This window comes from Humulus lupulus, chromosome 8 (genome assembly GCF_963169125.1).
Source record: "Humulus lupulus chromosome 8, drHumLupu1.1, whole genome shotgun sequence".
Taxonomy (NCBI): domain Eukaryota; kingdom Viridiplantae; phylum Streptophyta; class Magnoliopsida; order Rosales; family Cannabaceae; genus Humulus; species Humulus lupulus.
The window spans coordinates 18,724,940-18,743,531 of NC_084800.1; the positions used below are offsets into that span (position 1 = coordinate 18,724,940).

General features: G+C 36.7%; 1 protein-coding gene across 2 annotated transcripts; it reads right to left on the minus strand.

Annotated features, from left to right (window-relative positions):
* Positions 1-3,068: 3,068 nt before the first annotated feature.
* On the minus strand, positions 3,069-11,682 carry LOC133795005 (uncharacterized). Of its 2 annotated transcripts, XM_062232459.1 has the most exons (10): positions 11,308-11,682; positions 11,150-11,213; positions 9,107-10,857; positions 8,630-8,990; positions 8,082-8,166; positions 7,302-7,358; positions 6,426-6,485; positions 6,074-6,292; positions 4,232-5,749; positions 3,069-3,650 (listed from the first exon to the last, which is right to left on the minus strand). In XM_062232459.1, the coding sequence occupies exons 3-10, from the start codon at positions 10,671-10,673 to the stop codon at positions 3,150-3,152; spliced, it is 4,368 nt and encodes a 1,455-aa protein (XP_062088443.1). In that variant the 5' UTR covers positions 10,674-10,857; positions 11,150-11,213; positions 11,308-11,682; the 3' UTR covers positions 3,069-3,149. The 2 variants fall into 2 exon arrangements, with proteins under 2 accessions (XP_062088443.1, XP_062088442.1); XM_062232458.1 differs by having other exon boundaries at positions 11,150-11,682.
* Between the last annotated feature and the right edge of the window lie 6,910 nt (positions 11,683-18,592).

The following is an 18,592-nucleotide window of genomic DNA, read 5'->3' on the forward strand; positions in this document are numbered from 1 at the left end:
ATCCCCAAGAATCGTGGGATATTATTTGGTCAGTTATGCGTTTCCTGGTCTTCAGGAACGTTTCCTTTTATATCTGATTATAGGCATTTAAAGCCATTTATTTTATTCACAAAAGAGTAACTACCCAAAATATGTGGGATATTATTCTGCATCCTTCTCTATAAATAGAGAAGCCATGCACCATTGTAAAGGACCGAAATTCTGATCCTTGAGAGAAAACTCTGGAGAATTCATGCTAAAGAATTTTTCAGAGATAATCTTAAGATTAATAACAGAGACTCGTGGACTAGGCAGATTTAACTGCTAAACCACGTAAAAAACCGTGTGTTTGATTTGTTTGTTTCGTTTGGCCATTGTCATTCATTGTTTTTGTGCTCTTCTTTTATCTGTTGACGAAAAACGGCGTCAACACAAATGCATCCTCTCATCTCATGGGAATTCATTACTAGTTTTCATTCTTCTTTTTCTTTCTTCAAATTTGGTTTTATTATTCTTCTTTTTCTTTTTTTTCACATCTGATATTTTTCTGGGTTTTTTTTTTCCAAATCTGTTTAAGTAACCAGGTACTATAACGCCTGATTCATTTTATTCATATCAGATTTTTTTTAGACCTAGGTGTAACCTTTAGATTCTTTTGTTTAGATTTGATTTTGTTTTCACACCTGACTAAGTAATCAGGTACCATAGCAATTGGTTCTTTTTTTTAGATTTGCTTTTTTTTCAAACATCACTGTAACCAGTTACGATTATGATTAGTTTAGATTTTTTGTTTGAATCTTATTTTTTTCCAAGTCTGGCTAAGTAACTGGTTACCATCGCTACTATCTTTGTTGTTTTTCATTTTTTTTCAGACCTAGTTGTAACCAATTACCTTCAAGATCAATTTAGTTTATTTTTTTCATATCAGTTTTTTTTCCTTCCAAATCTCACTAAGTAACCAGTTACAATTTAGTTGATATTTTGATAATGGTACATTACTTAAAAATATATAAATTATTTTTATAGTTGTAACTAGTTACTACAACACCACTTAAATAATAAAACTGATTTTTATAGTTGTAACCTGTTACTTTTTTCAAACATCGCTGTAACCAGTTACGATTATAATCAGTTTAGATTTTTTGTTTGAATCTTATTTTTTTCCAAGTCTGGCTAAGTAACCGGTTACCATCGCAACTGTCTCTGTTTTTTTTTTTTTTTTTTTTCAGACCTAATTGTAACCAGTTACCTTCAAGATTAATTTAATTTATTTTTTTCATATCAATTTTTTTTTCTTCCAAACCTCGGTGTCTGCGTCTTAGCAATAACATTGACTAATATACACGTTTATTCTTTTTTATTTCAGTACTCTATCACAGAGGTTTCCTATAAATGTTTTTGTTTATAAGGTTTTTTTTTATTGCAATCTGATAATTTTTTATGTCATAACAGTGACATTAGAGTCAAATATGTTAACAATATCTATTTTGACAAATAATAGTCAACTTTTTGAAGAACAATTTTAGTTCTTGTATATTCACTAATTTTTAAAATATATATTTATAAACATAAAAAAAAAACAATTCAATTGTTCAAAATAAGAGTATTTCATTATAAACTTAGTAATGAGAACTTAATTACTACAATTTTTAATACTAACAAAAAAATTCGCAAAAACTAATTCGTCGAACAAAAAAAAAAAAAGGAGCATATTAATGTTACAATCAATTGTTTTAAATCTTTAATATGTTATCTTGTTGTGCATAGTTTAATTATTTATTTTAGTTGTGTTACACCCAGATTTCGAGCCATGAGAATTGTGACCTCGAAAGCTGGATTCGTAATGAATGGACTCATAATATCTGGAACACGTTCGAAGTCTAGGCATCGAGCCTGTGGAGCAGAGACGACTTCGAAGACGGTAGCCTCGAGATCCTCACAAGCTCGAAAGACAGACCCCGAAGTACGTCTGTTCTCGGGATAGCCTCGGATTAGGGTTCCGAGCCTGACACACGTATGAGCTCGAAGTCATGTGGTCTCGGGAAGATGCTATAGCTCGAAAGTCAACAAGAGACCTGGGTAAATAGGGCCTTGGCGATATAAGATACTAATTTTGAATATCTTTGTGAATCATCAATGAGAGACGCGATCTACATTGATTGCTATAAATCCCCTATAATCAAGGGATATTAATTGTTCAGTTATACGCCCCCTGATCTTTAGGGGACGTTTCCTTGTATATAGGATTACAGGCTTTGAATGCCATTAAATTTATTTGCATATAAAGAATAACTTCCCGAAATATGTGGGATTGTATTCTGAAACCTCCTCTATAAATAGAGAGGTCATGTATCATTGTAGAGGACCGAACTCTTGTAATCTTGAGAGAAAACTCTGGGGAATTCATCCTTGAATTTTCATAGATCATCTTAAGTTTAATAACAAGGACTAATGGACTAGGCAGAGTTAACTGCTGAACCACGTAAAAAATCTCATTTGTGTTATCATATTTTTATTGGCCATAACTGATTATTGTTTTCGTGCTCTTATTTCACTGTTGACGAAAAATTGCGTCATCAAGTTGCAAAATAAAAGAAATAATTTTCAGAAAAAGAATATAACTGCAATTACGTAATAAGTTAAGAATATTTTTTATATAAAATGTTTATGTCGTAAAAACCATTATTTCCAGTTTGCTACAATTAATTTTATAAGAAGAAGAAGAAGAATATGGTATACAAATAAAGTTTTACAAATATATGGAAAAAAAATTCTCATAAAAATGTAAACAAACAAAATATGCCATAAAAAACTTAAAAAAAAAACGGTCATATTTTTCAAAATTTATAAAAAACCATCATATTTGGTGTAATTTCTTCTTGATTAAAAGACCCTCATTTTGACACTTCAGTCTGGTCTCCACCACAAGGATTTTAAGCTTTGAAATAAAACTTCTCCTACCACTAACGTGAGGAAAAAACTCTTTTGTTAATAATTGATGAAAAGAGAGACAATTCTCCCTCTTTTCCTTGGTGGGTTTTATACTTGAGCTCTAGTGCTAATAGCCTAAATAGTAATGTGGAGTGTACTAACAAAAAATACCTTTCTTTTTTTTTCTCTACTTTTTTCTTTCTTGACCAAAGAACATGGTGGTATAGACAAATCAGAAACTATGAAACTTTATCTTCACCATCACAGTTAGTGTTTTGTACATTCAATTCTATGTTCAAACTTGAGTTAGTTCTGCGTGCACGTTTCCCAGGTTTCCTCAATATGGGAATTCGAAGAGAGGCTAAACTCAGTTGTTGCTTCCCGTCGATATTTGATCTGTGCTCCATATCTTCTTTCAAGCTTGGATTCCTCTTCCTGCAAGATCTGCTGGGACGAGATGAAGCCACACTTTTGGTAGCAGGACTTCCCCTGATTTCAGTACTTTCATGCCTGTTCTCAATTTCGTCTCCTGGACAATGTGGCGCACCTGGATCTAAACTTAACCACGAGGACCTACTATTATCATCATTCCCCTCACTTGTCAAACCTAACTCTAATGAGGGAATGTTCTTTCCTGGAATTTGAAGATTGCTTTGGGAATGAAAGTTGGATATGGGTTCACAATTCCTTTCATCAAAATTTGCTGTGGTAGCATTTTCTGTAGCAAGACCAGGTCCCTCCTGTTAACACAAGGAAATAGTGTCAAAAACAGCTGTATCAAAACTTAGAATATACAAAAAATAAATACAGCATGCAGACCAATTACCCACAAACTTTGAAGTATTAGAGCCTTCTTAGATAATGGTCTATTGAATTCACAAATATTGCCTTTCCTTTTGGAAGAAACAAAAGTTTGAATGCGATAAGTACACTCTTCTATTTAACATTGTCATTGTACTTTATGCACTGTTACACTTATTGATCAGGCTATAGCCAAGCCACATTTCACTTAAATGATTTCAGACAGTATAATCCTACATTTCACTTAAATGATCTCAACAGTAGAATCCTACATTGTACCTCACCTGTTCCTTTTTGTAGTTGGGAACTGAACAATTTTGTGTTAAAAGCACCATATTTCTATCAAAATAACCAGTGTATAATCCTGACAATGTATAAAGCATTTCTTAACTTATAAAAAATGGCCAAAAGGCCCAAAACTAAACAAATAACAAAGTAAACAAACTTTTATATTTACTCTTGTGCAGATTTCACATAAATTCAGATTTTTTTTTCCTTTTAAGAAAGAAAGAGCAGTCACCTCATTCTGTATTTCAGTAGTTTCTTCACAGCCTAATCCCTCATCTCCTTCAGAGTCGGTCATCTCCTCACACTCAAATTCAACATTCTCATCATATTCTTCATCAGAGTCACTCAACTCCTCCTGTTCCATCACAATCTCCGGATGCGACTGGTCACCCATGTCATCCACATATTCTTCGATGGTATTACTTGGTACATCAGATGAGCATACAACAGGCTGGCTACTATGTGAGGAAGAATTTTCAGTATGCTGATATAATGATTTGTTGCTATTTTGATTTTTCATTGTAAATCTAGAATCTTGTGCGTTAGTAGTTGATTTGGCTAGATTATGTGTCGTTGCACCTCTACCCCACGAGCCCTCCTTTCTAGATGTGGAGCTTAGGTGAATCTCCAAGTCAAGCTCATTGGCTTTCTCAAGTGATCTGCCTGTTGCAAGTGCATCGATATTCACAGACTCAATTTGAACAGCATCAAGAGGATGCTGAAGTTGCATATATTTTCCTCCTGAACTAATTAAGTCGCTATGAAGATAATCAGTTCTTTGCAAAAGAGGATGGAAATCAATGTTCCGTACTGAAGAGGTGGATTCCTTAGATTTCAATAATCTAGTAAAACTACCAACATGATTTTCTTGGTGAGGATTATGTAAAAGACTTAGATTTAGTTGTGGCTGATTCCCTGGAAAGAAACTGAAAGAACTTGAATTACCAGTGCTGCAATTCAATGGGTAATAGGGTAGATGTCCATTCTCTTGGGCCTGGAATAGTAAAGGATGCATCTGCAGATCAGAATCAGTACTTCTTTCATAATCTACACATTTATCCTTATTTATTCTGGCTTCGTCTGTCTGCAAACTTGTATGATGATCACTCGGAGCATTAATTTTATTCCCTCCAACCTTTGGGAGATTAAGGATCCCCAACCTTCTAGCATTTGGAAGTTGAGACACCAAATTATCTCTTTCAACGTCACATGTACCACTCCCAGCAGCAGAAACCGATAAAGATGAACCATGCAGAGAACCTCTAAAGGATGATTGAGACACAACGCGAACAGATGGTGGAAGATTAACCGGGGGCAAGTCTGGTGCTAATTTGACCAAGTGTGTACCATTAGATCTTCGAGCTCGATATGGCCGAAAATAGGATTGAGATTTCAATGTGTTTAAAGTCATATTAGAAGCTGAACTGTTTGCCTCAGTGGTACTGGCTTCTGAATGTCTAACATCAGCAAAATGAAATGAGGGATGCTGATACATAGATGGAATGAGCTGCATGTTACCTGCCAGAGGTTGAGGAGCCGCCCCACAATGATTATGTAGCTGTTCCTGAACAGCCTCCTGTGATTGCATGCCACTATGAGGATTTCTTGCAATATCTGAGCAAGATTGTCCACCGTAATCACTTGGTCTCCAGTCTGCCAAAAAGGCCTCATGAACATAAGTTTTGCCCCCATTATCTACACAACCATCTGTGTTGTTATTGTCTCCACCAGAATTTTCAACCTGAGAATCCTGCATCAATACTAAACTTGTAAGTAAAATTACCATCCACAGAAAGAACCTTCTGTCACTCATTAACCAGATTTTCTAGTTCCACCCACCCATAGATAATCCCAAGAAGTCCTATGCGGCCCAGTAAGTAAAATATAATGATGAGTAATATGTCTTTTCTAAAGGAAAAATCCAGGTTCAATTGCTTATAAACCAAAGGTCACACTCATATTACCTACCATGTCCCGCTCAAAACAATCATCTAATAAAATGAGAAAAAAAAACATGAAATACTAAGTTGATTAATGTGTTCAGAGCCAAGAAAAAAAAAAAAATTATCCAGACCTCTTTATTTTGCCAAATTGTTATTGCTGATGCTGCAGATTTGCACTTTCTTTTATTGAATTCATATAGTCTTCGTTTCTCCTTTTTTTCTGCATCAAGCTTATATGATTTCTGAGTTCCAAGAGCCACGCGCCACTGTCGAGGCAATAAGGATGGATCTCTATGTGGGACAATGAATTGCCATACAGACATCCAGTCATACTTGTATACCTTAAGTCCCTGAATGAGTTGGATCACAAATCATACAGCCATAAGTTTCATAGGAATATAATGCTAAAGAATTACATATCTATAAGTATTACCAATAGGAATAAATATGTATAAATAGCATGTAGATTTTAAACAAAATTACCTCCTGAATACAAGCTACCTCTTCTGCTGTGAGTGGAGAGGTTTTCATCCTTCTAACTGCCTGCATGAATTGTAAGACTTCTATTCAAATTGAGAGAGAGAGAAGGGCAAAGACATTGCACAACTCTAATCAGCTAGGCAAACCCAGGTTCATTGCCTTAAACTTTTTTTTAAATCATCATCTAATTTGACTGAGACATTAAATTAGACTGTCTTATAGAGAGAGTGAGGATGAAACACAGCTTAATGGTATGATTTTTTTATTTTTTTTTTCTGAAACAAAGCACCACAACTTGTATTAATACTAAAAAGAATAATACAGACAGAAGAAGGTCAACAAAGATTGTACAACCATCTTACCAAAAAAAAACATAAAAACAACGAATATGAAATCAAACCCATGTTAGGTCTAATTTTTAGGGTAAGGTGTATGTTTTTGTGGGCCCCATTTTTAGTTTATTTTTGGGGTAACGTCAAACTCTTTGAACACTAGAGTTTGAGATTCACTTAATCTCAACATCTCTCAACTAAAGTCCATCAAGTAAAACCCTTACACCAAACACCCCAAAACTTTACAGGAGGACTTGCCAATCTCTACATAAATCAGAGAAAGACACATCTCTAAACTCTTTTGTATTGAACAGCTAAATAGCTACCCAGTATCTCACTTTATCCCATAAAGCTTCTGCACTTCTACTCCTTCAAACAGCTTACAGGTATGATTCATCAACAAAAAATATACCAATATCTACACACTTCAGTGATCGGCAAATGAACCACCACCCAGTGACAAATAAAGAAACAATGGTCTATATATCACGATATAAGCAATAGAAATTTTAGAAATATATTTGATAATCTACAGATATTCTAATACCTTTATGGGATTGTCTGGTGCTTTGGATGAGCAACGATTTTTCTGCCTGACAAAAATCTGTGACATGAAAAATTACTTAGAAACCTTGCATGACCTACAAAATTACATTCAACAAACAACAATTGAAAAAAAATTGCCAATTATCACCTCCTTGATTACTTGTAAACTGCAATAGCTACTGTCGAAAGTGGAAAGTGCAGAAGTAAAAACTTGCAAATATTAATAGCTCCACAAACAAAGCCGGGAAAGAGGGATAGCAATGTCATACAAGCTCTTCAATGAAAAAGGGGAGAGAGAAGGGAGAAATAAAAAGTTACACATTATCAAAGAGAGGGGGTGGGTGAGGTGTTGCAGCATTCGGTTCGTGTGAAATCCATTTAGGAATCATACAAAGGCACAAAAAAGCCATTTAGGAAACGGTTAAACCAACTTAATTCAGAATTTGGCATGCAAATTTCTGCAAAGCTTTCTACAAAAACCACATATTAAATACCATTTCATTTCATGCCACTATGTGAAGTCAAATTCTGAGCAATCAGTGACAATTTAGTATGGTTCGTTGTTACTAGATAATACCTAAAATTTTAAAAATAGAACATATGGAACTTGGCTTGGCACTTTTCTGTTTATTTTTGCATAGTGTAGATACTTGACTCATATGTTCTCTTTCAAAAATATGATTCATCTATTTGGCAGCAGAAAATTCATAAGCCATGAGAATTTCTCAAATAAGGAGCTATAAGAGTACTATTAACTGGATCGTGAATAGAAATATAATACCTGATGCTTAGTTTTGCAAGGAAGCAATCGTTGTTGAATTGCTTTCCAATCTGTATTATGGTCCATCATTCCAAGTGCTAACAATCTGGTTTAATAAAGAAATTTAAATCCTCACGAACTGTTTCCATAATCTATAATAGAAGAAGCAAGAGGTAGACCTAGTAGTAATATATATATTTATATATATATATGATTATTGCATAAAACTCTTATAAAAAATAATAAAAGAACACTTAATGGCATTGACCATTCCTCCTATCCTCGTAACTAGGTGATTCACACTTACATCAGATTCAATGGAGCAATGCACAATGCAGAGTTAATGGTCATATCTGAACTATATGTTTAGCATCACATCACTAGCACAAGCATACAATATTTTCCATATTCTGGTCATGAAACGAGCAACCTCTTTATATAATAACAAATGCAATTGCACAATCAAGTGAGGTTTGGTTTGGAGCAATATGTTAAATTGACCCTTACAATAGTTCGGTAACTTGACAAAATTTAAGTAATTCATGGATAAGGAAAGACGGGAAGCTTACTCATCCTCTGAATCGGTGAAAAGCACCCGATTTGATACGGCTGCAGGAGGTGGTTTATGCGGAAATAATGTCGGATTAAACAAAGGTAAAAATCTCTCAGATAACTTTGCAATGTCTTTAGGAACTAAAGCAACTGACTGCTTCTTGGTACTTTCAACAAGAGACGCAGCCAGAGTCTTCTTGCGTGGTTGTTGACTGGGAGAAGATGACACTGCGTTGATACACGGGGTGCTGGTTCTACTCAATAATTCAGAATTAGCTTGATCTTCTAATGGGAAACCAGGAAGGGAAAATAGAGCTTCCCTCTCAGAACGACTATCACAACTAGTTTCCACTTGTCGCCGTCGATTTTCATGGACAGCTACCAAAGTAATTCAAAACCAGTGAGAAAGATATAGAGATTAAACTCCTGAACAAAATATGCATGAGGAAGGGAAAAAAAGGCATGAACACACACTAAAGACCTTGATGATATACCTGTTTCTACATCATTCATAAACTTTCCAACAATACTAAGCGGAGCTACATCCAGGATGGATGTTACTGGACCACTTATATAGGGCACCCAAAAGAGGCCTTCCAAGTTTTGAGAACTACCAGCCTGACCATTAGAAGCACATTCAAACCTTCCTCTTGAAAGGTTGATATCTTGAGAAGCAGTTGTCTGATTATTTGGAGAAGGCACTTCATCTGCAGTGTCACTAGGAAAAGATTCTAAAGTGCCTGACAAAAATTTAGGAACATCATATGGCACTGAGGAACAGAGGTACGGAGGAGAAAAACAAGTAGTAGGATATGATACAGTTTTCCATGCTAACACTTCATTGCGCTTGTGAAGCATCTCAACAATCATTTTCTGAACTTGGGATGCAATGTGCTGCCGAGAAGAATCAAGAACACACAGAGAAAATATTTGAATAAGTAGCTGTACATGCTCATGGATCAAACAATGAAGCTGGCCTATTTGGCGCGGAGTGAATCCATTCGCATAACCATCTTGTATTGGAAAAGATAGACAGCTTGAAGCTGACTCTGGCATATTCCTATCCCGAGTGGAGAACGATGAAACTGGCACATTTGGCAAAAGGGGACGCAATGGTCTCTTTGTCTGTGTTGCAAGCTTTTTCTTGCACTGTGCATTAGTTTTTTGGCGCCTATTCTGCCTAGTCTCTGGTCGTCGTCCTCCTTTCTCATAGTCCCCTTCAGTTTTCTCCTTTGTATTTTCATCAAGGTCACTCTCCAGTGCCTCTTCAAGTTCGATCTCAAAATCGGCATCATTATCCTCATCCTCATCGACAATTTCATTTTCTTGAGTCAAATGGCCATCCCCCTCTCCACCTTGTAAAACAGCAGCAAGAAACTTCCTGTACTCTTCTTCATCATCAACATTTTGAAGGTCATCTTCATCATCTGTTTCTTGAAGAAAAGTCTCAAGTTCATCAAGTGAGAAACTTCTTAATGAATAACGGGCACGAGTGCGAGTACAAATAGCATCCTCAGTATCCAAATCAATCACAGGTTTCTGTGAATCTGTATTGTTAACCAACTCTCCTTCCATAACATCATTAACATCAGTTCCATTGCCTAAGTTGTTATGCTGTTCTTGAATAGTTTCACTTCCTGGTTGAGAGAGCAAGGTGGTTGTTTTCTTGGTGAAGTTTCCCTCATTTATAGTTTGAAATTCCTTTCCGCATATACCTTCAGAAGAAACTGTAGTCTGCATCACTACTTCTTCCCCATGCTCAAAATATTGCTCAGAATTTGGGATCTCACTTGTAACTTTTGATGAACTAACAGCTACAACACCACTATCAACAGCATCTCCATCTAAACCTTCTACCTCGGAGCTCAAACTTGATGAAGCTTCGGGTGACAGGGTCTCCTTCAGAAAAGGATTAAAATCTACATCCTCCTCCTCCTCATCTTCTTCTTCAGGTTTTGAAGGACCCTCATGGTACTCAGACAAGTTTGTCTCAGAGGGACAAACATTCTGGTAACCTAGATGCCCAACTTTGGTCAATTTCACATTTGAATGTGAGGACATCTCGAACTACTACTGCTACAAAGTTACAGCTGATTACCCAGTATTCAAAATTGATATCTTATGAGGGTAATATGGCCGGGGGAACCGTCAAAACACCAATTGATATATAAACCGCAAGCATAAACATGTGCAGAAAAGTTTCAAGGAAGCATTATTGTATTGGTCAAACAATATACATGAGGTCCTGCAAAGTGCAAAGGTGCCATGATTGATTATAGTTCAAAGACTATCACATTTAAAAAAAAAAAACAGGATCATCACGGAAAAATAATTTCAAAAAATATGGAAATGCTATTGCTACATTTTATTCAACAAGGCAATCAAAAACCCAGTTGGGGAAGAAAAATAACAATCAAAATGCTCAATTTCAATCAATTCTAATGGAGCCACAATGATGCCGAAAATGTAATATCAATACAAAAAACGAAACAATGAGTAATATGAAATTTGCTACGAGAAGAAATCAAGAAAATTACCGTTGCAGAAATCCCGCTAGTTGATTAACAATGCGACTTATTATTCCTAAGCCCAAATCCAGTTCTGCAATTAATTTTACATTTCAATTGTAAAATAAATATTATCAATTGGGATCGAATTCAATTGAATTGTATTTCAGCCGCATAAAAACCCTAACCCCTAAATTTCCCCCAAAAGAAAGGCACAGGGGAAGAAGGACGAGAGCTTTGAGTGACGAACGACGATCTCCGTAAGTCTGGAAGTCACGCACTGGAAACGAACGACGTCGTTGGCTTCCGTTTCGATTTTTGAAACGAAACGAGACGAAACGTGGTGAGCTTTTAATTCCGTTTTTAATATGTGATTCACCCGTTGAACAGCGAGGGAAGCTTTGGCGGTTTATTGCGCTTGCTGACTAGGCGTTAGTAGTACGTATGAGGCGTTTAGCCTAAGAAATGCCTTCTTCTCTGTTATCTGCGCTGACAAGCTCAGGCTATGTTTGTTTCCAGAATGTGGGCCAGATTTGCCTTCTGCTGAACGACCCACTTGATATCCAACCAACCCAGGCCGACTAAGAAAGTGTGGAATGAAGGGGCTTGTTGCATAATCGTCATTAATTGTGAGCGAAAATAATTAAATGTTGATTCTACAGTGAATAACTATAACTCTCGTTTATTTTTACAAATGTATAGAGAAGATATTTTTTTTTATTTATACTTTTGAGTATAATACAATATTAATCGAAGGCCAGAGTTATTAAATAAAATGAAATAATAACTAATGAAAACGCAATTATGATATCTATAGACACTTCATTAGTACAAGCAAACAATCACTAAAGTTATGAGTAATAAAAATAAATTCATGATTAAAGGATTAATCTATCTAGAAAGATAAGAGATAAAGAAGTTGTTGCAAGTAAATAGTTGAAGGAACAAGTATTTATAGGACAAAACTAGTCATTATGACTATTGGTAAATAATGATTCGACCGTTAGGGATATAGTTGTGGTAACACTATTCTATTGTGGAATTTTAATAATTTTAAGTTGTTGAAGTAACTAACACATGAGAATAATTAGTTTATAGATGTTAGAGAATTTTTTTAAGAAAAGTTTGTGAGTCATAAATGTTGATCTAAGTAATATAAGCTCTCAATGAAAGCATCAAACTGTTGATGCGGTTTTTCGCCAACAGTGTATTACAAAACTTAGCTGGAATAAACTAGTGCTCAAGGGTAAACCGTAAGAATAATAATCACTCTTAAAGATACTTAAAATGACATAGTAAGAACACTCGTTCCTTTTTATGTGGTTCGGATGTTAAAATTCTCCTAGTCCACGAGTCGATATTATTACTGTATGTCTCTCTATATTTTGACAGAATATTTGCCTTACACATAGAAAACCCCTGTAATATCCAACATTTTCATAATACATTTCTTTATTATTGTAATGCCCTGGATTCCCTAATATGGTTTAACGGCGTGAATAGTAGGCCGGGAGGGCCATACTTGCTTAATTGTGTTATTAATTGATAAAATGCATGTATATGTTGATTATATTATGATATGATGTGAAATGCATGCATGTGAGTCCATATTTTTAATTACAGGGGTGTGATGGTAATTTGGCCCGTTGAGGGTAAATTGTTTATTTGGATGCATGTTGGTGATATGTTTTAAGGCCACATTATAATGTGGATTTGTTCGAGCTATTCGGCATGAGACGATCTTTAAGTGTTAAAGTAGCGGTTTAGTCATAACGGGAATAAGTTCGAGGCTCGGGGTGAGTCTCGGGATGTTTTAATGATTAGAACGTTGCCGGGAGTAAAAGGGTAACGGGACATGAATTATTGGTGTTTGGGAATTTTGAGAATAGCGGGAATTGGGAAGCGTTAATTATGATTAACGGTATAGGTTCGAAAGTACCAACTTTGCCCTTGGGAAGGCTTTAGACACTCTTAAAGACCTAGGGGTATTTTAGTCATTTGGGTTTGGATATATGTGAAGTTTGGATGGCTGTAGAAACCGTACAGAACAGAGCAAAAACAGAGCAAGAATTACCCTTCCCGTACATCCATTTCTCTCTTTCTTCCTTTGAAGTTTTTGGTCCCAATTTGAAGATACAAGCTAGGAAATCAAAGCTTGGAAGTTGTAGACTCGGTTCATCCATTGAAAAGGACTTTAATTCCATTTGAGGTAAGAATTCATCCATGAAAAACAAGCCATACTCTGTTTTACTTTATAGTTTTCAGCTTATAGTTTTGGTGTGGATAGTTGGAATCAATGGGAGTTTTTGTGAAAGATTGATTGGGTTTTGATGAGGGTGTGATGTAGATGAAGTTTAGGGGTGAATTGGGTGTCTTGGTAAGGTTTTGGTTTGGTTTGGAGGGTTTGGTTTCAAGAGAAATCGCAAAGAAGATGAACCAGAAAGTTTCTGGTCTATTATTGGCGCAGCAGCGCCACTTAGGGCGCAGCAGCGCTATTCAGGGCTCAGAGATGGGCTCTCTGACTTGGAAATAGGGTTGCAGCGCCATTTATTAAGGCTGCAGCGCCACTCACAGGGCTGCAGCGCCATCTGATGGGGCTGCATCGCTAGTCCATTTTTCAGCAAACACATTTTAGGGCTCGGAATGATCCTTAAGGTTCGGGGTTTGGTTCCTTTGCCCCATTTGAGTATTTTAAGCATCCCGAGAGTGGGGGATTGATCCCGGGAGTGTGATTTTAGATTGTGAACCATTTATTAATTTATTTTATTAATGGATTATAATTGGTTATGATTAGGTAACCGCTAAGGAATCTAAAGGTTGATCGTTCTCAAGGGTCATTCTTTTACTCATTCTAGCTCGAACCAGAGGTAAGAAAAATGCACCCCAAGTGTGACATGCATGGATATTCATGAGGCATGTTGGTTGTGTTAATATGGACTTGGATTGAATAAAGAATGTTTAGCATATGTTGCTCACTTATGCATGGTACTGACTCATTAGTCAGATTTGGCAAAGGTGCTAGTATCAACTGTGAAGCTGTGACTTATTAGTCAGGTTCGGCAGTGGTATTGGGCACTGGTCACGTTGAGCTGGCTCATTAGTCAGGACGGCCTTAGCGTGTTAACGCAAGCCAACAAGATTAGATCTAATCAACTATCAGCATTGAATGACTCAAAGAGCATTAATGCCAGTCCGACCCCGAGGGTCGATGAATGATATAAGCTAGTGGCTTACCTAGCAGTCATTCTTCCATTTGAATTGGTGACTTGCTTGACAGTCACTCAGTATGGTTTATCAGAACCTGAAGTGATATTCATTCACTTGTTTGAAGGCTTTATGCTCAGTGTGATTATAATGATAATCATTTGATAATGCTATTGAAAAGTGTTATGTTTTCTTGCTGGGCTTTGGCTCATGGGTGCTATGTGGTGCAGGTAAAGGGAAAGAAAAGCTCACCTAGCCTTGAGTGGAGAGCTGATGTGGTGTTGTGTACATATGCGGCCGCTTGACCACCACGGCCAAGGAGTTCTCAGAGGAACTAGGGGGTTTACCCTGTTTTGCCGCTTAGGTCGGCGGGATTGTAAATTTTGAACAGTAGTGACCATTTTGTACTGAGAACAACTTGTAACCGTTTTGTTTAGCTCTGCAGAGCAGTTTGTAATGAAAATCTCTATTTCCTTTTTACTAGTTTTATACCTTAACTTGTTAATTACACGTAGAGCACGTTTTTGACCAAAGGACTCGGGTAGCGAGTCAAATTTCCGGTCCACCGTTCACCGTAACTGTTCTGGGGTAATCAGGGCGTTACAATTATAAATTAGAGTTTCAATACATAAAATGTACAAGTTTACAAATTTAAGAAATAGTAATAGAAAAATAGTGTTTAAAATATCATTTTATGTTTTTAATGAGATTAAAGAGAGAGAAACTTGAGTAGTCAAGTATTGGACCCAAATGTCATATAATTTTAATTGGGGATTTTTATAAAATTAAGAAAGTTTTGCTAAAGGGTTTATTTGAAAAGAATTTTAGCATTTTGGGTCCGAGTGTAATTTAAAAAAAAAAGGCTTTAGCCTTTTAACCAAGCCTCTCTCTCTCTCGCGTGCGTGCGTCTGCCGGACCACCGAACATCCATCAGCGGTCACCACTTATAGCCACGCGCCGGACCGTTGGATTCAGAGGCCTCCGAACTATCGACCACACGGGAATCTAGAGCTCACTCGCCGATTAAACACCTCAACTGGTCTATTTAAGTTCGGCCACCCCGCGACTTCAAAGTTGCGATTCAGTCACCTCGGGCATCCGTTTGCCGATCCGTTACCACCATCATATTCCTCGTGTTGTGGGCTTCAAAACCCAATAACTTGTTCCTACATCTACCATAGTTGGGTGGTGGGCCCACCACGAGCCACCGCGATCCACCGTAGACCGACGGTCGAAACTTAGTGTTCGAGGTTCCAAAGTACGTTTTGAGTCTCAGAAAATCATCGTTTGACTTGTTGTGGAACCCGATCATTGTGGTATAAATTATTTGACCTATATTGTTATTATGTGTATTTATAGTATATAATTATATATTCTTGATATATTAAATATTTTTCTGTAATTATACTGGCTGTCTGGGATTATATATATTTCTGATACAGGTTTTGATTTTGGGTTTGTCCATTTTATAGCCGTTGTGCTGTCCAATTTTCTAGAAAATATTAGATATTAAATAAATTATAAAAAAATACATATTTAATTGATTTTTTATTAATATGGAAATTATTATGATTAAGTAATTTTAATTATTATTGTTATTATTTTGTTAAGTAAGTCAAGAATATAGTTTCATATATATATATATATGAAAAGTGTGATTTATAATTATTCTTATATATTAATATTTTGTTAATATTTGAATATTAAAATAATATCAAATATTAGTTTCTTACAGTTATTGATATTTGTAAGACCAGTGAATTTTGGAGAAAGTATATTTATTATATCACTGAAATTGATGTTATGACTAATTAATAATAATATAAATATTTATAATTATATTATTATCACAATATCGATTATTACAATTTTATGTTAAAAATATAATTTCTTTTATAAAATGACTATTTGAATATATACATTCATATACGTATTGCTATTGAAGTATTTTGTTATTAATATTGAAATAAGTTTATTTAAAGACGATAATTATTATTATCATAAGAGTACATTATCTTATGAGCAAGGTTTAAAGCATGGTTTCATATGAAGAGTTAATTGCATTATGATGATAATAATTATTATTATCATTTATATAGTTTATGGTATTGTTAATATACTGTAACGCCCTGGCTACCCCAGAACAATTACGGTGAACGGTGGACCGGAAATTTGACTCGTTACCTGAGTCCTTTGGTCAAAAACGTGCTCTAAGTGTAATTAACGGGTTAAGGTATAAAACCAATAAAAAGGAAATGGAGATTTTATTACAAACTGCTCTGCAGAGCTAAACAAAACATTTACAAGTTGTTCTCAGTACAAAATGGTCACTAGTGTTCGAAATTTACAATCCCGCCGACCTAAGCGGCAAAAATAGGGTAAACCCCCTAGTTCCTCTGAGAACACCATGACTGTGGCGGTCAAGCGGCCGCATATGTACACACCACCACATCAGCTCTCCACCCAAGGCTAGGTGAGCTTTTCTTTCCCTTTACCTGCACCACATAGCACTCATGAGCCAAAGCCCAGGAAGAAAACATAACACTTCTCATAAACATTATCAAATGATTATCATTATAATCATACTGAACATAAAGCTTTCAACAAGCAAATGAACTTCACATGATTTTAGCGGGAGAGTGGCTGTTAAGTAAGCCACTAGCCTCCAAGCTCTCTTTTCTAGCAGGAGAGTGGCTGCTAGGTAAGCCACTAGCCTCCAAGCTCTGTTTATTCATCGACCCTCAGGGTCGGTCAGGCATTAACGCTCCTTGAGTCATTCAATGCTAATGGTCGATTAGATCTAATCTCCGTTGGCTTGCGTGAACCACGCTAAGTCCATCCTTGACTAATAAGTCAGCGCTAAGTGACCAGTGTCCAGTATCACCGCCGAACCTGACTAATAAGTCACAGCTTCACAGCTGGCACTAACACCTTTGCCAATTCTGACTGACAAGTCAGTGCAACGTGACCAGTGCCCAGTACCACTGCCGAACCTGACTAATCAGTCACAGCTTCACAGCTAATACTAGCACCTTTGCCAAACCTGTCAGTGCTATGCACAAGCGAACAACATACGCTAAGCATCCATATTCAATCCGTGTCCATATTACACAATCAACATGCCTTACAAATATCCATGCATGTCACACTTGGGGTGCAGTTTTCTTACCTCCAGTTCGAGCAAGAACAAATAAAAGAGTGACCCTGAGAACGATCGAATTTTTGGTCCTTTAGCGGTTACCTGGTCATAACCAAATTATGGGATTCCATCAATAAAATGAATAATAAAAGGTTCCCAAACCAAAACCTAACCTCCGGGACCTCAAACACTACTCAACCGGGTAGTAGGTTCAATCCCGAGGCCTTAGGCTTGCATCCCCATGCTAAAAACTCCTCTTTGGCCAAAAATGCCTTAAGGGCCGCGGCCCTCCTTGGCCATGCCGCGGCCCGCCCCTCAAACAGAGGCGCCTAAACCCAGCCTTCATCAAGGGCCGCGGCTCACCCTGGCCATGCCGCGGCGCAACGCCCAGTTCAGCCAAAACCCCTGTTTTCCTTCCCCTACGATTTCTCTTAGAACCAACCCTTCAAACCCAATTTAAACACCACCCAAACCTCTCTCAAACACCCATTTAAACCACCAAACATCACCCATAGCTATCCCTCATCATAACCCAAGTAAAACATCCCAAGAACTCCCCTTAATTCCAACTTTCCACACCTAAATCAAGAGCTGAAATCCATGAACGAAAACAGAGCAAAACCAGTAAAACAATGGATAAAACTCACCTCAAACCTGGAATTGAACCCTCTCCAATGGCTGAACCAAGTCTATAGCTTAAGCCCCTTGATTTCCTAGCTTAGTTCCACCCCTTGAGCCCAAAATCTCCAAAGGAGAAGCAAAGAAAATGAAGGGAAGGGAAGGTACGGGAAGGATGAAGCAAACTCTGTTTTGGGTTTTGTTTTACAGCCATCCATACATCATATATATCCATAACACAAAAGACCATTATACCCCTAGGTATAATAAAGCTCCTATAACCACTTCAAGGGTAATTTTGACATTTTCCACATACACCGTTAATGATAATTAACGCTTCCCAATTCCCGCTAATCTCAATATTCTCAAACACCAATATTTCACATCCCGTTACCCTTTAATCCCCGGTAACACTCTAATCATTAAAAGCACCCCGAGACTCACCCCGAGCTCCGAGCTTAAGCCCGTTATGACCAAACCGCTATTTAACATTCCTTGATCGTCTCATGTCA